Source organism: Triturus cristatus, chromosome 7 (genome assembly GCF_964204655.1).
Source record: "Triturus cristatus chromosome 7, aTriCri1.1, whole genome shotgun sequence".
NCBI lineage: Eukaryota > Metazoa > Chordata > Amphibia > Caudata > Salamandridae > Triturus > Triturus cristatus.
The window spans coordinates 949,474,873-949,499,885 of NC_140590.1; the positions used below are offsets into that span (position 1 = coordinate 949,474,873).

Consider the following 25,013-nt stretch of genomic DNA (forward strand, 5'->3'; position numbering starts at 1 on the left):
CCACCAGAAATATCTCTGCCTTACATAGAGTAGGACTACCGCCACTGATTTACTCTAGCTGGCTCCACACACAAGCAACGACAACAAATGGCGACGGAATGCTGAATGAATTAAACATTCACCCCCAGTCAAAAGATCTGGGTTAAATCCATTGTTCTTTTGCTCACTACTCCACCCCAGTTTAGACCCAGCCATATGTAAATCAGTCTTGACCCTGTTCCTCATGGGAACAGTCCAGCCCGAACGGCCTAGCCGAGTCCTCCCTGGGCAGAAACAAGCATCCTGGGACCGGTTTTGGGGTAACACTCTTAAGCAGCCAGGCTAGCTTGAATACAGTGGTACATTGAGCAAGGGACCCACGTCTGGGCATACCCATGCCACTTGGGGGTAAAAAGTGATGCATCAACAAATGGACGGAACGCTGAATGAATCAAACATTCACCCCCAGTCAAGAGATGTGGGTTAAATCCATTGTTCTTTTGCTCACTACGCCACCACAGTTTGGACCCAGCCATATGCAAAACAGTCTTAACCCTGTTCCTCGTGGGAACAGTCCAGCCCGAACTGTCAAGCCGGGTCCTCCCTGGACTAGAAATAAGAATTCTGGGACTGGTTTCAGGGTAACACCCCTCTTCAGCCAGTGTAGCTTGAATCTAGTGGCACAGTGAGCAAGGGACCCAGGTTTGGGCATGCCCATCACACTTAAGGCAAAAAGTGCTGCAGCAACAAATGATTAACATAAGGCATGCAGACCCAGTTGAAGAAAACAAACAGTAGCCACCACGCAATGGAGAATCCTCCCTGTGCATTAAAGCAATTTTTTGTTTTTCTGACAATCTCCTGTTTTGGGAGTTTGTTTAAGGAAAAAAAGAAAAGGAATGCAGAACGGGGCAAATAAACATGGCACCCACTCAGCATTCATGAGCGTCTTGTGTGCACTGGCAGAATCGCTGCAGACACAGAGATCCCATATCTTTCTAAATAATGGAGGGAGTGGAGTCTGGGAGTGGAGACTCAAGGCCTGCATGACCTGGCTTGCTGGCAGACCCACAAAACAGTTTACAACCCTAAAACATATTGCAAAACCTATCTTAATCATATTATTTTCAACTTCAAAGATTGTCTACTGATATTATATTGTTTCCTAATGCCAATGTAATTGCCCTGCTGATAGGTGGACATTTTTTACAGTTCTCTGAAATATTTCCCAAATTATAACATTCATATTTGATATCTCTAGGACCTTCTTTGTAGTCACACGACCAGTCGTTGGTCCTGAGCAATTATGGTGTCTTCTGAAAAGCTATATACTACTGATGCTGTTCCTAAAGAGAGGCGCATATCTGTTCATAGAAGAGTCAGCGGTAAGCCATGCAATAGTTATTTCATTAAAACATATAGTTCCAATTATGCAATTGAAATGACATTCTTATATTAACAGAACGTTGTGCATAGAGCATAGTTATAATATAGCCTTATAGCCTGCCGTAGCGGGCTATACCGGCTGTTAAAGGCCCGCTCCAGCGTTTGGCTCGGGCCTTTAACAATGGAGCAGGACTTTAATAGCTGGTAGCCCAGCTACTAAGGAACATTAGAACATTGGAATGTTGGAAGCTCCATTGAAAACAATGGAGCGCTCCGGGCTTATAATGGCTGGTATAAGCCCGGAGCTCCAACATTCCAATGTTTCTTTGTTCACAGCTCTGGCTCCCTGAAGGCTTTGTTTTATTTGTTAGAACATTCTGCCCTCTAGTGGCAGAATGTTCTAATAGCCTTATAGCCCTTCGTAGCAGGGCCATACCGACTGTTAACGTCCCGCTGCTTTGTTAAAGTCCTTCGCCTTCGGCTCGGGCCTTTAACGCTGCAGCGGGCCTTTAATAGCTAGTTTAGCCCGCTACGGCGGGCCAAAAGGCCATATTCTGCCACTAGAGGGCAGAATGTTCTAACAAATATAACAAAGGCGTCTTGGAGCCTGAGGGGGTTTAAATCCACTCGAGCTCCGAGAGGCCTTCGACAACATTGAAATATTGCTCTGCGGGCCTTTACCGGTCCGTAGAAGCACGGAGCACTCCATTGTATTCAATGGAGTGCTCCACATTCCAATGTTCTAATTCAAAATATGTGTCATAGGAGTTGGTTAATAAAAAGAGGTGCTTCTGATGTTATGGGGTCCCAAACCCTTAGGCCAGAATGAAAACCATTTCTCCACTGTCACAAAAATTGCCTTCATGCTTTGATACTAGAGAGATGTTCTTTATTTGCTCCAAGCATTTACCATGAACATATATTTGAGCTACAAATTTCTATAAAGCCTCTCATGGTGTTGCGAACACTGGCTGTTCCTGTGCAGACATTTCTATTTGTATCGTCAGACTCTATGATTTTTTATCTTCAGATTTGGATTCTGCTATTTCTTTCATAGAAAGTGTCACGTTTTAAACATACGTAAAAATGCTAAAAGTGTCTGCACCTTATGCACTTGCTGTTATCCCTATGACAATCAAGTTGACACATTTGTCGTCATGATTGTTTTGTCTTTGTGCAGGGTTTGTGTCTGCCCGTCCCAATATATTTTATTCTTCAAAATTTAACCTAACATTGGTAATCAGATACTATGATAACCCAGATATCGAAACACATTTTAGAGACGAACTAACCTAATAGAGGTCACACCAGTTATCCGGATCACCTTTCTACACCAGTGACTGCGAGGAAAGTGACCTTCAGTTGTTTGCTGTTAATGTTCCAGCCTCAAACAAGCTGCGATAGAAAATAGCTAGACTGCTATTTCATAACGAAAACAGTTATGTGTTGAAAGTAAGACGCCGGATGTGAAGATTGATGGATCTGTTTAATTGTAGAGAGGCAGTAAGAACAACTCATCGCCAGCTGACCAACCGCTAACTGGCGTTCCTCGAATCACAGGCTAGAACTCGAACACAGGTAAGTATTCTCGAAGGTAAGAACAGAGAAAAACATAAAGGATCAAACTAAGGAAACACAATCAAACTAGGACCGATACAAATTGATTGAGTTCTTGACAATAATAGCATTTGAATAAATTATTCACAATACAAAGTTATTAAGGTTCTTTGACAATAACATTTGGATAAGTTATTCACAACAGTAATCATTAAGATAAACTGGTGGTCTACGATTCCTTGCAACTCGGTTATTGTAGGGTAAAGGAATACTCTGTAGTAGAAGAACCAACATTGTTGTAATCGGAGGCATCACCTCCCCCAGTACAACTTCTGCTGGTTGAAGAGGAGGATGAAATGCTGTCTGCCGTGGTGGACAACATGTAACCACTATTGGTATTGTTACATTGAGAGTGTGAAGATTCTTGTGAAAGATCTTCATTACTGGTGTAGGATCTCTTTTGATTCCATTTTTCTCCATTGGTTAAAACAACGTAATGGGGAAAAACTTCACTAACACAGAAAGGTCATTTGAATTTGAACAAACCTTTAGAGATCCTACCAGGTTTAATTTAACAAATTCTCCATTTGAGATATGCGGAGCAGAGGTAAGTTTGGTACAAGCGGAAGAAGTGGAGACTACCACACCATTATTGGATATTAAGCTTTTGATCCACGAAGGAGTAAGTTTAGTACCAGGGAGTCTACCCCGCATAAGTTCAAAAGGAGACTTCACATCGGACCCGTGAACAGTGGTGCGATAAGCATTAACCATATCTTGCACAATATCTTGGTCAAAGGTACCACTCGAACAAGCAAGTTGGACAGTGCCTTTGACCAGTCTATTGACTCTCTCACAAAGACCGTTACTTTGCGGATTGTATAGTGATGTACGATGATGAGTAATGCCAGATTTGGAGAGAAAAGAACACATCTCATGGGAGACTAATTGTGTCCCATTGTCAGTAATTAAAATGCTGGCATAACCTTCATCCTGAAAAAGGTTTTTAAAGAATTTTATGGTACTCTCGGTGGTGATGTCTTTTACAAAAGCAACAGTGAGCCATTTCGAGAAAACATCAATGGAAACAATTGCAAAACGTTGACATAAGGGTAATTCTTACATGGGCCCAATAAAGTCAAGACAGAGGCTGTGCCAAGGGGTATTGGGATTGATCAAATGACCCATGGAAGAACCAACAGTAACTTTAAGTCTCTTCTCACCTTCTTTACATAATGGACACTTCTCTACCCATGAAGACACCTGTGAGTCTATCCCAGGCCACCAAAAATTGACTTTCAGCCTGCGCTGGGTCAAAGTCTGGCCCAGGTGGCCCTCATGAGCAGTGTTGAGTAGTTTAGATCTTAAGTCTGAAGGGGGAATGATTTTGTCACCACGCATGAGAATACTGGTACCATACGTAGATAAATCATCAAGAACTTGAAGATAGGGGGTGTGGCCAACCGCCGACGGGAATGGCCGCTCGGTAGTTTTACTGCGGAGCGCCACTCCAAAACTATCCTGGATAACTTCGCCCCTGCTGGCCCGATTCCTGCCCTGGTGCCGCCGTAATACATCTGTGGTGCCCGGCTACTGCCCGTCTAATTTTGGACCTGATCGGCAATATTGCCCCATGGGAGCTCCGGAGACCGCGACCTCGCGGGTGACCCTGCCCGCGGGAGTGCGGTGCTGTGCCGATCGGCCGCCATGCGGGGCCGCGGCTGAGGCCTAAAGTGACGGGGCCTTCAGCGAAGCAATGGCGGAGCTCCTTGTCGGACCCAGCCTCGCCGGATCCCTGCGGCGACTGGGGAGACCGTCCTTGGCGGTCCGTGAGTGCCGGGGGGCCAGGTGGATGGGGCGGTGGCCCCCGTCGTGAATGACAGTGCGGTACTTTGAAGACACGGGCCTGTAGACCCGAGGCGGCCTTACTAATCTGGGCGCGATCCTTTGGAGTAAACGAAAAACTGCCGGCGTCCTGGGGGTGCACACTGGGGGCCCCTTGATCTGTCTCAACTCAGCGTGCAGTGAAGCCCGGATGGGGAGGTGATTTATAGTAGGTCGTCATTACCTCACTAAGACTTGCCTGAAAGCTGAAGGGGTGATAGTGGTAGCCCCCTACGATACCGGTGGAAGCTGACAATACTGAGCCAGAGTGAGGGGGCTGGCAATGGCCCTGGGACTGCACTGCGCGTAAAGACTACTCGAGGCCGCAGCCTGGTTTTGCCAGAGAGCGGCGGTTTGGGTCTGGACGCCTCCGGCGCGCCGGAAGCCTGTTCCGCTTTATCCTGTGACATCCCAGGTGACCCGGAGACTCCAGCGGATCCTGGGACCGATGGTGGCGAGAGTGAGGAGGCGCCGGAGCGGAGCTCGGGGCCCGGTTCTTAGGCTGTAGGACCGAAGGTGGAGGACGCGCCCCAACCGGAAGGTGAACGGGGTCCAATTGGTTGCTATTGTCCGCTCCTGGAGGTGCTGAGAGCTTGGTGCATGCGGAGGTACCCGAAGGAGCCCGGTAGGTGCGGACAGGCGCCCAGCCGGTTTGTGGGGGACGCACATGGAACATTGACGGCTGCTGCGAGGGCCCTACCGGGAGACGAGTGGCCGGTCTGCTGCCCTGACGCCGCCTGAACGGCACGTTGCAGGGCTCTTCCCCGGGGGCTGGAGATCCCGCTCTGGAGCGACTGACGGTGAGCCCGGCGCGATTGGCGCGCCAGCCCCGAGCGGTGGGGACGATCCTCCGGCTCTTCTGCCACGGTAGTCCGAACCAGGCTGTGGGATAAAACCCGGTGAGGGTGAAGGTATCCGGGAGGGGCCCGACGGTGACACGGTGCTGGGTGCACACAACGTGCGGGGACCGGCCGCTGTTGGTGAGTGGACGACTACTTATGCTAGCCGGATTGGCACTGAACGCTGAAGCCTGGCTTTCCCGAGGGGGCAGGGAAGGCTGGGTTGTAGCAATACTGAAGAGGCGAATTGAGCGTGCAATGGACAGAAGCCGGCCACACCCTTGGCCCACTGCTGGGTGCCTGGACTTTGGCGGGGGATCCCTACGGCTGGGGTGCAGCCAGTGAAAGCCGACAGGCCGGGTGGAAGTCTCCACAGCAGGCAGCCGGGAATAGCGGCTGCGCCCTGTAGTGGGGGTGCACCCCCTGAGTGGTGACCATGCCATCCGGGCAGAGCGGCAAAACGGCGACGCAGACCAAACTGGAGAAGTTCGTGTGGCAACACCAGCAGGGCGGTGACCGGACAGGATGCCGGCCTCAGACAGCAAGGCAGAACCGATGAACAAAGACCTTCTTGATGCTATCACTGCTGTCAAGGCGTCCCTTGAAATTCGGATCGATACCGTGGCCGCCGAGGTGGGTCTGATCCGGGAGGATGTGAGGAAGATTGCCGACTGGGTGGGTGCTGTGGAAACTGTCACCAAAGAACTGTCAAGCGACACTGGCCTTCTCAAACGAGAGGTCGCAGACATGCGTGCCTCCCATGGAGCGCTGGCCCGGCAGCTGGATGACTATGAAGGCAGGATGCGCCGGAATAACGTGCGAATCATTGGTGTCCCGGAACGGGCGGAGGGACAGGCAGCGGACCTCTTTGTTGAGGACCTGGTCCTCAAACACCTACAGCCCCGAGGGCTATCAAAGTGTTTCTCGATTGAAAAAGCCCATCGAGTACCGGGGGGCCGCCCTCGACCGGGGGCACCTCCTCGACCACTTCTTGCCCGAGTGTTTAACTTCCGTGACCGAGATGTTATTCTTCAAACGGCGAGGGCGGCTCCACCCGTCACGGTTGAGAACAGCAACATCACGTTCTTTCCTGACTTTACCCTACGAGTCCAGAAGCAAAGGCGCAGTTTCCTGGAGGTAAAAAAGGCCCTTCGGGAACAGGACGTTAAATACGCTATGATGTTCCCTGCCAAGTTGCGAGTGGAGGCCGATGGAAAATCCTGGTTCTTTACTCGCCCGTAAGATGCTTGGGACTGGTTGGAGGGCTGGCGCACTGTGGAAAAAAGGAAGAGAAAGGGACCATCGGCGGCGGATAGGGCCGAAGATTGGCGTCAGCAATGGCGTTCTCTGTCACGACCGGACTCAGATGCCCCGGGCCCAGCAGGGGAACCCTAATTCTGGACGTTGGTAAAAGGGTATAGTGCTTTGAATGGCCACAACGGACCTTCCTAAATTGAGTCAGGGGTCGAGTGGGTACCTTCACGATGTGAGTATGGCTTATATGGGTGTGCCTCGGGAACTGAGGAGTGTTCAGCCCTTTGGTAGGTCGGCACCGTGGACTTCCATTGCAGACTGTGGGGAGACAGTACTGGCTTTCACAGTCATTGAGTGGCTTTCAACTGTATATTCATTCGTTGGCACTGTTTTCTAGAACATTACGGGTGGGACAATAGCGGTTATGATGGTGCTGGCCTGGAGGGGCTCGGGCAGTCCAATCGGTGTTAAGAATTCTCTTTCGCGGTGGGGATGGGGTCGGGCGGTGGGGGACGGATCCTATGCGATGTTACTCAATATGAGGGGAGTGGGGCGGCACACGTTTCCTTGAATTGTTCATCGGGGGGGCAACAGGCGCTCTGCATGTTGGCGGAGGCGGGCGGTTTTAGTCCCGTTATGCAGGGAGGCAGGGAGGGAGATGCCTTTTCGGGGGTGTCGATTGGTTTGATTGGGATTGTTGGGGGGGTTGTTTTTTATTATTTTCTTGCAGCAGTACTAAATGGCATTCCTTATCAATATGTGGCGTGGGATACTTACCTACAGGCGCAGGGCCTTATCTCCTTTGTCTTCATATGGGGCGAGCTGGGGACTGATGTGGTATGTACAGGGGTGGCCGAGGGGCCGCGCTGCGATAGACACTCCGACCAGGCTAGGATATTACTGATGGGATTTTATGGCTGTGACTCAGGGACTTAGCCTAATGACCTGGAACGTCAATGGGCTGGGCGACAAAATTAAACGGGGTATAGTGCAACAGTATATTCATCGGCACCGGCTAGACCTGGTATTGCTCCAAGAAACACACCTTATAGGGAACTCATGTCAGGCCTTGGATAGAAAGGGGTATCGTATGATAGCGCATTCCGGCTTCACCTCAGGATCTAGGGGAGTGGGGATCCTCCTACGTAAGGGTTGCCCATATGTGATACACACAACATGGCTGAACCACAGGGTAGGTATGTAGCCTGCTCCGGTAGCTGGGAAGGGAGGGTCCTCAATGTACTCTCAGTTTATGCACCACCAGGCCTTCAGCGCCAGACCCTAGCGGATGTAGGGACACTCTTGATGACCTTGCCTGAGGGTGCCCTGGTCGTGGGTGGCGACTTTAACTTAACTATGGACGGTGCCATAGATCGCACTCCGCTTCGACGGGAAGCCCCACATGGTTTGCAGCTGCGCAATTTCACGGAGGCGTTCGGTCTGGTTGACATCTGGAGATGGTCGCATCCCCGGGACACACTTTACACGTTTCAATCAGGTGTGCATGGCAGTCACTCATGACTCGACTACCTGTTCACCCAGGCGCAACATATTCAACACTTACACTGAGTCCACAAGCTTAGCACGGGGGATATCCGACCACTCCCCGGTAAAATCTACCTTTGGCACCCGTCGGATGCGGCAGCCTGGCCCCATCATGATTCAGCCCTGGCTGCTGAAAGTCCCACACATTAGACGCCCTGAGGCAAGACACTGATCACTATTTTGAGGAAACACTGGGTCAGTGGAATCGGCGGTAACGCTATGGGGTGCTTACGGGGCAGTCATCAAGGGACGGGCGTTGTCCATGATAATGGGACACGGCTGAGCGTAGGCGGCGAGTGAGCGAGTTATAAACTGAGATACTACACCTCGAGAGCGGCGTTTTGCATACTTCTGCCCAAGATACGCAACATAAACTCAATGTTAAGAGACAGGACTATAGACAATTGCTCTTTGAGGAGGCCAATCGGCGCAGTCTTGCGGCCCGGCACAGAATATACGAGCTGGGTGAGCGCACCGGTAAACTGTTGGCATGGCTAGAACGTAAGGAATTGGCAGCGCGGTGGGTGGGCGCGATAAAAGGGCCGGATGGTGTATTGATCACTGACCCTCAACACATTGCGGAGACGTTCGCAAAGTATTATGAGCAAATATATACGGCGCCGAAGAACTCACAGGCACGCTGGGCGCCGGATCTCCTTGCCACTATTGAAATGCGCTGTGTTTCTCAGCAACACAAGGAGGCCATGGAGGTTGATATCTCGATTGAGGAGATTTAAAAAGCTATCCGAGACGTCCTGTCCGGCAAGGCCATGGGCCCCAACGGAATCCCGATAGAGCTCCTGAAACCTATGGCTCTGAACCTTGCGCCCCACCTGCTGAACTTGTATAATGAGTGCTATGATACTTGCGTTCTCCCAGCCGATATTCGCACTGCCACCATAGTGGTTATCCGCAAACCTGGTAAGCCTGAGGACGAGTGTGCATCGTACCGTCCTATATCCCTGATTACAGTTGAGGCCAAAATCTTGGCCAAGTTGCTGGCCAACCGGCTGCTTCCGTATCTCACTGCATTGATCCACCCGGACCAGTCGGGGTTCATGCCGGGCCGTAACACTGCGCGTAACTTGCGCCGTGTTCACGGGGCACTGGGCCGTGCTGCAACACTCCAAGAAGAAGCACTTTTGCTCGCCCTTGATGCCAGGATGGCGTTTGATACGGTGGCGTGGGAGTATCTCTTCTCCGTGTGGGCCTGGGCCCCCGGCTGATTGGATGGATCAGACTACTATATAACCGGCCCACGGCCCACGTCTCAGTTAATAATCACCGCTCGAGCACTTTCTCCCTGTGCCGTGGTACGAGACAGGGCTGTCCACTGTCGCCGCTTCTTTTTGCCTTGGCACTTGAGCCGCTTGCGGTCTGGATCCGGGGGGACCCCGAAATCAGAGGCCTTAAATGGACACCAGATTATGAAGACCGCATTACTTTATATGCGGACGATATATTGTTTGGTCCGTCGGGTACTCTATATTTTTCATATTTTTGGGGCCACTCCGGGTACCAGATCAACTGGTCCAAATCCCAGATGTACCCCCTCTGGGGTGACCCGCCTCATAGTCCCAGGGGATATAACATTCCGGTGGTAACACAGGGTTTCCAATACCTCGGCATTTTTATAACACTGGACCCGTCCCTATTTCATGAGCACAACCTAAGGGGCCCATTGCAGCGGTTCAGGGGTATGTGGCCCATTGGAAGACGCTGCCCCTCACACTCTTGGGTCGGGCAGCCCTTTTCAAGATGCTCCTCCCCCGTTTCCTCTATGTCTTACAAAACACGCCCATCCTGATTCCCGACTCCTATTTCTCGAAGATTGAGGCGGCACTGCGAGGTCTATTATGGGATACTGGACCGCCCAGAATCGCAATGCACAAACTCACAATGGGCTGGTACGATGGTGGGATAGGACTGCCGGACATACGCCTCTATTATCAAGCAGAGCAACTGATTGCGATCAACCAGTGGGTGTTCGGAACCCACGATGATCCAAGCTTCCGTACTGACCACTGGCTTTTGGGGAAGGGAGGGTACAACAGAGCACTGTACTCAAATCACAAAAAACTAGACCTGACTGGCCCTACGGCCCGGACGGTGGAAACCTGGCACATGCTCCAGCGGCGCATGGGTTGGCATGGGCGGCTGACTAAGGCCACCCCACTCTGGGAGCCTGATTCTGGGGCGTCTGAGCACCTGCGCAGGTTTCGATAAATGGGACCTTATTGGTATCTCTACGGTGGGGGATGTATGGATTAAAGGCAAAAAGGCGTCATTCGCGGAGCTTCAGTTCAAATACCAACTCGCGCCCTCAGAGTATTATCGATATCTTCAAATCAGCCATGCTATCGACGGCGCCCACCCCGCCGGCACCCCCCTCCCGGACTCCTCTCCTCTGGAGGACAGGCTGCTGCTGGATCCAATGGACCGCAGGGCTATCTCCTTGACCTATAGAAAGTTAGTTAATAATCGTACCGACCCAATGCATAAGCTGCGGGCCAGGTGGGAGGCGGACTTGGGGGAAATGGCTGCTGACGACTGGATTGACACTCTAGCTTCCCCTCGTGAGGTGGCGATACCGATGCGACTTCGCCTGGTTCAACTCAAAATTCTGCACCGGGTGTATTTCGATGCCAAACTGTTGTATAAATTCGGTAGACATCCAGACGCACTGTGCCTACGGCACTGTCACCAGACAGGTACATCTCTGCACATACTATGGGCATGCCCCCACATTCAGCAATACTGGATAGAAGTCACCCGACAGATGGTGAGGGCGATAGATAAACCCGTCGCCCCTTCCCCCCAGCTCTGCCTCCTTAATGTGTGGGAAGATACGGACCTCATTCAGGTGGAACAGGAGTGGGTGGCGGGGGGTTGGGCCATTGCAAAAAGGAACATTGCCCAGAAGTGGGGAGTAGACACCATGCCGCGGCTGCGCGACTGGGCCACAGATATGGATCAGGCCATGGTGGCGGAGAAAACGGTTTACAAAAGTAGAGGCTGCCCGCAGAGGTGGGATCGCAAGTGGGGGCGCTGGAATAAATATCGGGGAGACATTTGTATCTCTCCAATGGTGGAACTTAGAAGGGAGAGACAAGCTATCCTGGATAAAGTAGGGGCAAACGCTGTGACCTAATAGCTCAAGACCACCATTCAAATGCTGTGCATGGGGAGCTCCCCGATCCTAATATGTGTATGTAACCACCTCTGTAATGTTTTACTGATCGGTTTGATTCCAGGCATACTACCCTGGGTGTATTGCTTGCTGTCTCCAAAGTCCGGATGTATATTTTGCCGGCGAAGGAGTTATTTAAGTGTCATTACTGCTGCAATGTTGTGGATTTTATTTTCAATAAAATTGTTATTTAAACAAAAAGAACTTGAAGATATGGATGAGCAGAGATGTGTACGCAACTTTCACGTCTTGAACCACTTTTGACAAGGCGGAAAACTTCTTGTAACACATGGTCATTGGCCATAGCCTTGGACCAGTCATCCTGAGTGAAGCTTCTTTCACAAACGGATAAAACCTCGTGTACCCAAGCAACAGCCTCATTGTCAAACTCTAAGTTAAGGTAAAAATCATCTGTGTCTTTATGATCAATGGATAACCTAGATAAGCAGTCTGCTTGAAAATTTCGCCACCCTTGAACATGGGAGATTTTGTATTGGTACTCTTGAAGTCTGGAAGCTAGTCTTGCCAATCTAGGAGAACCTTTACCCGCGCCACCCGGAGACAATATGCGGATTAAGGGTTTGTGGTCAGTTTTGAGAAAGAATTTAGTACCCCATAGGTATGTTCTAAAATATTGGACGCCCCAAGCAGCGGCTAGTGCTTCCTTCTCGATAACAGAATAATTCTGTTCTGATTGTGTGAGGGTGTGGGAGGCAAAAGCAATTGCCCGCTCACCCACAGCGTGTTTTTGAAGGAGCACAGCACCTAATCCAGTTGCACTAGCAGCAACCATAACAGTGGAGGTGCGCTTAGTGTCAAACAGAGCTAGAATGTTAGCTTCACAGATTTCCTTTTTAATTTGAATCTTTCTCATTGCCCCACACAAATGTTGTGCCTTTTTTGAGTAAGAGTCTTAGTTGTGCAGTTTTATCTGAGAACTTTTTTTACAAATTTAGAATAATATTCAATCAAACCCATGAATGATCTAAGCTGGTCTTTATCTGTAGGGCTTGGGGCAGAACGAATGGCTTCCAAGAGATTTTTCTTGGGCTTGACACCCAAAGCAGATATCTCATAGCCAAGGTATTCTATTTGCTGTACAAGAATGGAACACTTTTCCTTACGTAAAGTAAGTCCAGCGTTCATGATTCTGAGTAGAACATCCTTGAGTACAAGATTGTGTTCAGCTATGGAGTCACCAAACACGAGGATATCATCCTAAAAAATACGACTTTACATAGACCCTTGAAAATTTCTGTGACCATACGTTGAAACACCCTAGCGGCAGAAATTAAGCCGGAAGGAAGGCGTGTGAATTGGAAGATACCCTCAGTGGTTATAAATGCAGTGAGATGCTTAGAATCATTGTGGAGTCTGATTTGGTGGTAGGCACTTTTTAAGTCAAGTTTAGAGAAAAACTTTGCACCTTGAAGAGTGGATACTAGTTCCCCAATATTTGGTAAAGGGAAAGTGTCTGCGACTACACATTTGTTGAGCGATCTTAGATCAACACAGAATCTCAGATTTCCGTCCGATTTCTTCTTGATCACAACCGGAGACACCCATGGAGAAGCTTCTACAGGCTCTATGACCCCATTCTGTAACATTTCGTTTAGTAGTTTTTTTACATCCATTCGGATTGAGAGAGGAATTCTTCTTACCTTGTGTTGGATGGGTACACTGTTTTCTTTAAGTTTTATGAAATGCGCATACCCTTTCAACTCTCCCAAATCGTCTCTAAACACAGTATCACACTCACGTAGAATGTCATCTAAGGAATGGTCTTCAATGACCCTAACTTGATTGGGAGCTCTCAGGTTTATGATGATATGTAAATCATATTGATGAACCCACCCTAATATAGGAGGACCATCAACAGAGACATAGATTTTCCCAAAAGTAGTCCTATTTTTAAACAAAATGTCTGACACAAAATAACCTAGAATATCAATGGTTTCACCCTGAAAACCCCTAGGCGAAATATCACTTTTGAATAACGACTCAGTACTCCATTGTCCGTTCATGAAGGATTGAGGAATGATGGTAGATCTGGAGCCTGTGTCAACCATGAGGGATACTTCCAGACCGCCGATTGTGAAAATGGCTTTAAGTCTGTTCTGTCTCTTGTCGTCATCTTGAATGATGTCAATATCATCAACGACTAGTAGTTTGTCTCTCCCTTGTTCATCGTCATCGTGAACAACTCCAATTTTCTGACGATTTTTTGTTCTACACATTTTCGAAAAATGTCCCAGACGACCACATTTGAGGCATTCTTTGTTTGAGGCAAAGCAGAATCTTGCGTCTGATGTGTGACTGTTGCTGCCGCAGCGTGAACAAAATTTGTTTTGGCTTGGAATTTTTTTAACGGGTGGTTTGACTTTGTTCTTGACAACCGCAGCAGATTCTTCACTAGATTGTTCATTCGCGCCCTCAGGACATTTCTCAGAGACTTCAGAAACATTTTGCTGACTATTGTTCTTCTTTTGTGTCTCGATTACTTTCATGCAACTCTCAGATTCTTCAATTACTTTAGCTAGATCAATAGCTACAGTCAAAGAGGGGTTTTTCGCTGCCCATAATCTCTCTTGAATCTTTTTGTTGTTGCATTGAACTATTAATTGATCTCTAATGAGTTCGTCGGTCATAGCTCCAAACTTGCATTTAACCGATAGCTCTCTGAGATGAGCAACAAAATCATTGATTGATTCATCGCTCTTCTGACAATGAGTGTAAAATTTGTATCTGTTCATGACTAGATTTTCTTCTTTCGAGAAACGTACTTCTAGTCTGCAAATGGCTTCTTTGTATTCGTCAGGGACGGCTTGACCGTTAGCTTGTAGAGCTTGAGGTAAAGATCTAAATAGACGTTGACCCTCTTTACCTAAAGTACTAAGTAAAATTGCTTTCTTGTTCTTTCCTGAGAACTCCTGGCCATCCAAATCTTCAAGATAGTTATCGAAGATGATAAACCAGTCTTCCCATGGTATTGGAGGATTGCCAGGTTCAGGTAGGAAAGGTGGTGGAAGAGTAACATTTACTTGTTGCGACATATTGCCGTTTGTGAGGAGGAGTTATTTGTATATTTCACCTGGTCCACCTGAGGAAAGTGTTAGAGGCCCTGCAAAAGGCAGGCCTCACTATCAAGGCCACTAAGTGCCAGATAGGGCAGACACAGGTTGTATACCTGGGCCACCTTGTAGGTGGAGGCCAGGTTCAGCCATTGGAGAGCAAAATACAGGCCATACAGGACTGGGCTCCTCCAACCACCCAGACTCAGGTTCGAGCTTTCTTGGGCCTGACTGGTTATTACCGGAAATTTGTCAGAAATTATGGATCCATTGTAACCCCGCTAAACGATCTGACAAGTAAAAAGATGCCAAAAAAAGTTCAGTGGACAGCCAGCTGTCAAAAGGCATTCGATGACCTAAAGCAGGCCATGTGCACAGCACCTATCCTAAAGAGTCCAGACTACTCCAAACCATTCATTGTCCAAACAGACGCTTCGGAGTTGGGTGTGGGAGCTGTTCTATCTCAACTGAATTTTGATGGTCATGACCAGCCCATAGCTTTTATTAGCAGGAGGCTGACCCCCAGAGAGAAGAATTGGTCAGCTATTGAGAGGGAGGCCTTTGCTGTGGTTTGGGCCCTGAAGAAGTTGAGGCCATACTTGTTTGGCACTCACTTCAAGATTCAGACCGACCATAAGCCCCTCTTGTGGCTAAATCAAATGAAGGGTGAAAACCCCAAACTACTTAGGTGGTCCATTTCCCTACAGGGGATGGACTTCACAGTGGAGCATAGACCTGGCACTGATCATGGCAATGCAGATGGGCTCTCCAGGTATTTCCACTTAGAGCAAGAAGACTCACCTGGTCAAGGTTAGCTTATTGTCCCAAAGTTTGGGGGGGGGGGGTCATGTAGGAGAGTAGGGTCTGCAATCCTATGATCACCCAGATTTTTTTGCTTTTGCTTCATTGGTTTACGACTTTCCCTGGCTGTGGGCCTGCCAATCAGACCCACAGCCTAGCTGTTCTCTCTCGAAATTAACACGCATGTACGTTAGGTGCATCCACTAATTGGAACTGGGCCGCCTTGTCAGTCCCTGTCTCAGCATACCACAGGTATCCAGGGCATCGGTGTACCCAGGGCCTACCAGGGGCTGCAGCATGTATTATGCCACCCTTGGATGGCCGTCCAAATCTGACACAACTGGCTGCACGACAGCTGGGGCAAAGTGGTGTAATCACCCGTTGCTGTAGGTGTAGTATTCCTACACCTAACCCTAAAATGGGCACATGGATTCCTATCAGTCACTCCTATGGCAGGCCTTATCAATCCTGAAGGCAGAGTGCTGGGAATCATGTGGGACGGTGCTCTGGCGCGAGCTGAGCCCGTCGACGGCTTGCGGAACCAAGTCCTAATAGCCGTTCCATGGTGACGCGGGCCAACTACTTTAACATGCATTATAATCCTTGCGGTTATTTGCTAACTTTGGCATCGCATCACCCACACATGTCGAGTAAGGTGTCATACGAATTGGGATACGAACCCCTCGCCAATTCTGGCGACGAGGTTAGCATTCCCCCCTTTTAGAGGGGCACGACATGGACGTAACCTTGAACCCCGGTTAGAAGTTGACTCAAGCCTCAGCATCACAAAATGGATGCTGCCACCAGACACAAGTCTGACCTCCTGCTGCTGGGAGACCTTCCAGCGGAGGGAGCTTGGACAAAGGGTTTCCTGTCGAGGGCGGTGTTAGCACCATCCCAGACAGGGTTTGTGTATCCCAGGTAGGCAGGGCTGAAAGGAAGGTGATTGCAAGTGGCACCCCGGTGCTCACTGTGCATAACCCGGCTCAAACCAGTTTCGGGGGCAACCCTGCCCCTGAGCTGGGGCGAAGCCGGACAAAGGATAGGGGTGTAACCACCCCCCTCCTGGCCCCACCCATAGGTAGGACCTAGTCACGGGCCAGCCCCTTTTCTTAGAATAAAGGTAGGAGCGTGTCCCCTTCCCAAATTGGATAATTCTGAATCTTGAACTACTTTCCACGAAAGGAACTCTTGACTATTTCTGAAGACTCTCCCTTGTGGCTAAGGAGTAGCCACCCTGCACCAGCAGGCACCACCTAAGCGCTTGCGGTTTGCTGTACGTCTCTCCTACGGATCAAGACTGCCCAGCTCGACGAGACCCGAGTCCCTGCCATCTCTGACCTCTACCTACATCTTCAGCCCAGCTGAGATTCGTAGGTGTGACGAGACCTGCGGGACCGGCCATCTTCAGAACCTGCACGACGCTTATCTAGCACGCCCACCGAGGGACCCTCGAGTGAGTGCACCTAGGGTTTGAGAAGCCCTAACCCTGAGCAGCTCCAGCACCGAAGTCTGTCTCCCCAGCATCCACAGGATCTGCGTGGGGGCCCTTCTGCTCCTTACTGCTCACCGCGTTGTCCGACCACCCGCCGACCGGCTTGTGGCCCTCTTCACGACGCACCACGACGGACTTTCATCACTGGTCTGGTTGCTCCAGACTGGCTCTTGCTCCCCGTCAACAGAGGAGTACCCCGGACCCTCCTGGTCCACTCCAGACGTCATCTGGACTCCCCCACGTGGGCTTGCCACTGCCAAGACCGGCTGCCCCATTCCTGGGCCCAGCATCATCGACAGCAGACACCTTCGTGGGACAGCTCGCCCTCCCTCCGGGTCGCCGCCGCGCCTCCTGGTCCAAGAAACAGCCGAGTCCGACGTCATCCACCCACCTGGTCGAGGTGACTTCAGCCGGTACCTTCCTGGTACCCACACGATCGCTGGCTAGCGGTTGAGAACTGAGTCCCCTCTGCTTTCAGGTTTCCCTTCATCCCCGATCCAGGCTTGGATCTCGCTGAACATCGACACTGGTCGCCTGCCAGCAACTTCTTCTTTCAGGCTCCTGAGACTACGACGAGGACTCCCGACATCTTGCTGAACCCCACGCAGCCGCAGCCTCTGGGCTAGGTAACTCGAGCATCTCGGTGCTCCATCGTAGGTTCGCTCTACAAGTGTCCAGTTCCTTTTTCGTTTAGTCCCAACTGATCGGATTCCTCCGGAATCAGTAACTTTAGACTTTCTAACCTCTCCCCTTCCACTTGCAGTGTAAGGGTTTCGTGCCCTCGGGCATTTGTGTAAATTGTGCAACCAGAAGTATTTTCCTAAGAGTTTTGTATTGTGCTTAGCTCCCTGACTCATAAAGAGCCAGGGTAGTCCTGTTATAAATAAATATCCTTTATTTTCATAACAACTTGTGTGGTGTCCTTTCACTCGGCATTCAAGGGGTATATGTGATGGTAAACAGCTGGCTTAACACGCCCTCTAGAGTTTAGCCTAAAGACTGCTCGTATCCACGCTACTAGGATAGCTGGTCTATAAGGTTGACTTACAACCAATCATCAATAAGGGTCGTTTGGAATGATACACAGTGATCACTAGAATAGTGAGCACTACATATCAGGCCAACTTCCCACATTGGTGAGCAGCGGTTGGGATTTGAGCTTGCTGTTGTTTTATCACACACATATCCTAAGAATATCGAAGTGAAAGATCACATAAGTACCCAGGTACATATAACTTAACTTAGAATACTCTGAGTTCTACTGAACCAGCTGTTGTAGTGTAACAGGGCTTAGCACACCCTGACTACAACTCTTAGCAAGGGATCAGTAGGTAAACAACTAGTGTAGGTAGGTGCATCACTTACACCTCACTAGAAGCATGTCGGTCCACGGAGAGTCTGCGGAGACTCCCTTAGTGGTCAGTGACCCTCCACAGGTCGTGTCACGATATGCAGCTCTTAGCTTCAAGGAGATGAGACAACTGTGTGCCTCCAGGAAGCTAAACCAGGGTTCTAACCCTACCATTGCATTTCTGATAGGTCTCTTAGAGACGTACGATGCTAGGAGGTCCTCTAACACAGGTCCCCCCAATGCTGATGGGAACATGCCTCCCTTAGAGGGAACCCTTGGTGACCCAGACCTCGACCTCCATACAGAGGAGGAAGACGAGGAGGAGTTATCAGGAGACGAGGCAAACAAAGGTCCAGTGGTAGTCGGCAGGCTTACGAGGACCAACTTAAGCAGGCATGAGAATGGAACCGGGGGAGCCCCGGCCCCACGCTCAAGCAGGCCTAACATTGGGAACGGACGAGCTAGGTCTCTCTCCAGAGGCTCTAACAGATCTGTTCGTACACATGTCTCTCAGGCATCTTCTCAGAGAGGAATGACGTCCCCTCAGAGAAGGGAGCATGAAGCGAAGATGAGGGAAGTCAATCTAAGGATCGAGCGGGAAGAACTTGCCCTCGCCAAAGAAAGACTTGCCTTAGCCCGAGAGCAGAAATTAAGTGGGTTAGACCCCACTGGTGGCAGCATTCTCATTAGAGAGAAAGACAGGGGTATAGATACTAGACACCTGAGTAAAATAGTGCCCCCCTTTAAACAAGGGGACGACATCCACAAGTGGATAACTGCCTTGGAGAGGGCCTGCACTGTCCAGTGCGTCCCCCCAAGTCAGTGGGCAGCTATACTGTGGCTTTCCTTTGAAGGTAAAGGAAGGGACAAGCTCCTCACTACGAGAGCTGAGGATGCTAACAACTACCAAGTCCTGAAGAACACACTGATTGATGGGTTCGGCTTAACCACGGAACAGTACCGGGTGCTGTTCCGGGACACCCAGAAAATTCAGTCTCAGGATTGGACTGACTTTGTCGATTGTGCCACTAAGGCTTTGGAGGGCTGGTTGCTGGGTAGCAAGGTTACTGATTACACAGGATTGTACAATCTTATCATGCGAGAACAGATTTTAAACAACTGTCAGAACCAATTGTTGCATCAGCACCTTGTCGACTCGGATCTGACCTCTCCCCAAGAATTGGGAAAGAAGGCAGACAGATGGGTCAGAACAAGGGTCAAGCAGAACCAGAATCAGAACCAGGGTGGTCAGAAGAAAGCAGACCAAAAGGGTAGTAACAAGAACGAACAAAATGACCAGAAGTCTTCGACAGGTCCCCAACAAACCAAAGAGGGTGGGGGTCAGGCTTCACAGAAGAAGAAGACTCAAGAAGGCCAGTCAAAAAGGTGGTGCCAATACTGTAAAAGTAAGACTCACTGGTTTAGTGAGTGCACCAAGAAAGGAGGGCAAACTCCTGCCACTGCAGCCCCTAAGGCACCTGCACCCCCTAGTACAGTCAGCAGTGGTAGTGCGCCTCCCAAGGCATTAGTTGGGTTAACCTTGGGAACCGAGGGGAGTGACGACTTAGTCAGCACGCTCACTCAGGCCGTCCTTGTCTGTACAGGGGATACGGATATGTCCCCTGATGCCAGTCCCAATACTTTGGGCAAATACAGACAGACACCTTTGATCAATGGAAAAGTGGCTCAGGCCTACAGGGACACTTGTGCCAGTGTCACCATGGTGACGCCTAACTTTGTGGACCCTGGACAGATCATGCTAGGTACCGATTACCTAGTGACCAATGCCAGCAATGTCACTACCAATCACAGTATGGCAGTTGTTGATTTCTCCTGGGGAGGGGTAAGTGGCCCGAAAAAGGTTGTGGTTAGTTCAGACCTCCCCGTAGAATGTCTGTTGGGCAATGATTTGGAAACGTCACAATGGTCAGAAGTGGAGCAGAGGACTCACATGGAAATGTTAGGCTTGCCAGCACATGTCCTTGCTGTGACCAGGTCACAGGCCAAAAGATGCCCCACTGAACAGGTGCTGGATCCTGGAAGAACGGACCAGACACCTTCCAAGAAAAGGAGCAGTAAGGGTAAGGCTTCGCCTTCCCCCTTGCCCCAGGTCGTGGATCAAGTCTCTGAGGAGGCTGACCTTAAAGAACTGAGGGAAACTGAGCCGAAAGAGCTTGAACCTGGTCAGGTTGAGTTTCTGGGCTCAGGGGGACCCTCCAGGGAAGACCTGGGGAAGGCACAGTTAGACTGCCCCTCACTTGAACCCCTCAGACAGCAGGCTGCTGCTGAGGCTGCAGGGAACGCCACAGGTACCCACAAAGTGTACTGGGACGATGGACTCCTGTACTCCGAGGCAAGAGACCCCAAACCTGGCGCGACCAGGAGGCTGGTCATCCCCTTGTCTCTGAGAGGTTTTCTTCTTACCTTGGCCCACGAGATTCCCCTTGCAGGTCACTTAGGCCAGAATAAAACTTGGGACAGAATTGTTCCACACTTTCACTGGCCCCACATGTCCGAAGATACGAAGGAGTTTTGCCGCTCCTGTGTCACTTGCCAAGCCAGTGGTAAGTCAGGTGGCACGACAAAGGCCCCCCTCATACCACTACCGGTGGTGGGGGTACCCTTTGAACGAGTGGGGATCGACATTGTCGGACCAATGGAACCCCAGACAGCATCAGGGCACAAGTTTATACTGGTGGTGGTGGACCACGCCACCAGGTATCCTGAAGCTATTCCCCTTAGGACCACTACAGCACCTGTGGTGGCTCGGGCCCTAGTTGGAGTGTTCTCCAGAGTGGGTTTCCCTAAGGAGGTCGTCTCAGACAGAGGTGCAAACTTTATGTCGGGATATCTGACTGCAATGTGGAAGGAGTGTGGTGTCAACTACAAGTTCACCACACCCTATCACCCACAATGCAATGGGCTTGTTGAGAGATTCAACAGGACCCTAAAAGGGATGATTCACGGACTACCTGAAAAGCTTCGGCGGAGATGGGATGTCCTGATACCCTGCCTCTTGTTCGCCTACAGAGAAGTCCCGCAGAAGGGGGTTGGCTACAGCCCTTTTGAGCTTCTGTTCGGACATCCTGTAAGGGGACCCCTTTGTTTGGTAAAGGAAGGATGGGAGAGACCTCTCAGAAAGCCGGCATCAAACATTGTGGACTATGTGCTCGGTCTCCGCTCGCGGATGGCGGAGTACATGGAAAAGGCATCTAAAAACCTTGAGGCGAGCCAAGAATTACCAAAAGCTTGGCACGACCAAAAGGCTGTCCTGACTGTGTACCAGCCTGGACAGAAGGTGTGGGTGCTGGAGCCAGTGGCCCCAGCAGCACTCAAAGACAAATGGTCTGGGCCCCACACGATCATTGAGCAAAAGGGAGAGGTCACCTACCTGGTAGACCTGGGAACTCCCCGGAGCCCCCACCGGGTGCTCCATGTAAACAGGCTCAAGGCATATGTCGACAGGGAGAGCATGGGCTTGCTCATGGCCACAGATGAGGGACAGGAGGAGGAGAGTGACCCTCTCCCAGACCTGCTCTCTCAGAACCCTGACGATGGGTCAGTAGACGGTGTTGTCTTTTGTGGCAGCCTCTCTGGACATCAACAAAAGGATTGTAAACAGGTTCTTCAATCCTTTCGACATATGTTCTCTCTGACACCCAGTCAGACCAATTGGTGTACCCATGAGGTCGACACTGGGGACAGTCTGCCCGTAAAGAGTAAAATCTATCGACAGCCTGATCATGTCAGAGACTGCATCAAGACAGAGGTGCAGAAAATGTTGGAGCTGGGAGTCATTGAACCCTCGGACAGCCCCTGGGCTAGTCCCGTAGTTCTCGTGCCGAAACCTCACACCCAGGGCGGTAAGAAAGAGATGAGGTTTTGCGTGGACTACAGAGGTCTCAATGCAGTCACTAAGACTGACGCCCACCCGATACCAAGAGCAGACGAACTTATCGACCGGTTGGCTTCGGCCAACTACTTAAGTACGTTTGACCTGACAGCTGGGTATTGGCAAATCAGGTTAGCTGAGGAGGCCAAGCCCAAAACAGCATTTTCTACCCCGGGTGGGGATTATCAGTTCGTGGTAATGCCCTTTGGTTTGAAAAATGCACCTGCCACCTTCCAAAGGCTGGTGAATCGAGTTCTCACTGGGTTGGACGACTTCTGTGCGGCGTATCTGGACGATATCGCTGTCTTTAGCTCCACCTGGGAGGATCACCTGGTCCACCTGAGGAAAGTGTTAGAGGCCCTGCAAAAGGCAGGCCTCACTATCAAGGCCACTAAGTGCCAGATAGGGCAGACACAGGTTGTATACCTGGGCCACCTTGTAGGTGGAGGCCAGGTTCAGCCATTGGAGAGCAAAATACAGGCCATACAGGACTGGGCTCCTCCAACCACCCAGACTCAGGTTCGAGCTTTCTTGGGCCTGACTGGTTATTACCGGAAATTTGTCAGAAATTATGGATCCATTGTAACCCCGCTAAACGATCTGACAAGTAAAAAGATGCCAAAAAAAGTTCAGTGGACAGCCAGCTGTCAAAAGGCATTCGATGACCTAAAGCAGGCCATGTGCACAGCACCTATCCTAAAGAGTCCAGACTACTCCAAACCATTCATTGTCCAAACAGACGCTTCGGAGTTGGGTGTGGGAGCTGTTCTATCTCAACTGAATTTTGATGGTCATGACCAGCCCATAGCTTTTATTAGCAGGAGGCTGACCCCCAGAGAGAAGAATTGGTCAGCTATTGAGAGGGAGGCCTTTGCTGTGGTTTGGGCCCTGAAGAAGTTGAGGCCATACTTGTTTGGCACTCACTTCAAGATTCAGACCGACCATAAGCCCCTCTTGTGGCTAAATCAAATGAAGGGTGAAAACCCCAAACTACTTAGGTGGTCCATTTCCCTACAGGGGATGGACTTCACAGTGGAGCATAGACCTGGCACTGATCATGGCAATGCAGATGGGCTCTCCAGGTATTTCCACTTAGAGCAAGAAGACTCACCTGGTCAAGGTTAGCTTATTGTCCCAAAGTTTGGGGGGGGGGTCATGTAGGAGAGTAGGGTCTGCAATCCTATGATCACCCAGATTTTTTTGCTTTTGCTTCATTGGTTTACGACTTTCCCTGGCTGTGGGCCTGCCAATCAGACCCACAGCCTAGCTGTTCTCTCTCGAAATTAACACGCATGTACGTTAGGTGCATCCACTAATTGGAACTGGGCCGCCTTGTCAGTCCCTGTCTCAGCATACCACAGGTATCCAGGGCATCGGTGTACCCAGGGCCTACCAGGGGCTGCAGCATGTATTATGCCACCCTTGGATGGCCGTCCAAATCTGACACAACTGGCTGCACGACAGCTTGTAAGGTGTGCGTGTCACCATATGAAGTAGCAGTGGCACGCTTATAGTCTCCTTTATTGAAAACACCGACTTTTATTTATGTTTGAATGAAATGAAACTCAAGCGCGAGTATAAGAGTGTCTATGAAGTAGTTGGCTGTTGACAGGGCTTTGCTCGCGTTAAAATGACATCCGCTCGCATTTGAATACAGTCTGTAAGCGCTGTGCTCACGTACGATTTTCGCTTGGGAGTACACAATATATTTGAAAGTGAGGCTTGAAACGCAGGATCGGAGCGCGAGGCAAGTTGCTAGGGAACAGAGTCACAAAATATTGTACGACGCGCTGAGTAGCGAGGATGCGTTGCTAGGTGACGTGATTACGCGCGTGGCTAGAGCCGACTTACAGTTAATACGGTGGCCTTCTAGTTGTTTTTTCGAAGAATGTTTCTTCAAAATCTTTACTCCTCTGCTGCACTCAAGAGGGAGACAGTCATCGATTTGCGTGGATCCGTTTTCTTTTTTGCGAAGAGTTGATTTGGCCGCTGCGAACGGAACGATGATTGACGGATGGCTTCCGACGGTGGTTCGTTTACTCCGTTCTCGATGCTGATCAGCTGTTAATTAGATCGTCGCCAAATTGTTGAAAGTAAGACGCCGGATGTGAAGATTGATGGATCTGTTTAATTGTAGAGAGGCAGTAAGAACAACTCATCGCCAGCTGACCAACCGCTAACTGGCGTTCTTTGAATCACAGGCTAGAACTCGAACACAGGTAAGTATTCTCGAAGGTAAGAACAGAGTTAGGAATACAGTAGAATGCATTTACAACATTATGCTGTGTGAACCATCTCTGAATCTCAACAGGCTTGCTATTTACTTCTTCAGCCAAAACGTAGTATAGCGCTTTGGAATAGCTGGATGGTGTTAGGACCATATCAAGTCAAATTGTTAGTGTTTTTGTTTTCATTTTTCATGATGTTTCACTGAATTACTTTTCATATTCTGTATTATTACCATTCATATTTTATGCACTAGATTAGGATTTTAAAATATATATTTTGAAATAATGTCCTGTTTCTTGTGTGGCAGTCCAAATCGATTTCTAATGTGTATTAGTGCATTGAGTAAGTTTTTGCTGCACGGTGTTTAGACATACCACCCCTGCTACTCTGTGTGGCGGGGATGGCACTTCACCAGAGAATATATTATTTAGGCACTCTTAGCGTGCTCAGATTATCTGCATATTTAAGTAGTGTTTGATGGCACCTAAACATCCAATCATTAAAGTATAATAGAACTTGGATGTAAAATTGGTTACCTCC

General features: G+C 49.8%; 1 protein-coding gene across 1 annotated transcript in view; it reads left to right on the top strand.

Annotated features, from left to right (window-relative positions):
• The first annotated feature begins 1,285 nt into the window (after window positions 1-1,285).
• PKD2L2 (polycystin 2 like 2, transient receptor potential cation channel) overlaps window positions 1,286-25,013 on the top strand; it is a 1,478,337-nt gene continuing 1,454,609 nt past the window's right edge. The window contains exon 1 of the mRNA XM_085615012.1: window positions 1,286-1,364. Within this exon, the coding sequence (XP_085471138.1) occupies window positions 1,286-1,364 (79 nt within the window). The remainder of the gene's footprint in view (window positions 1,365-25,013) is intronic.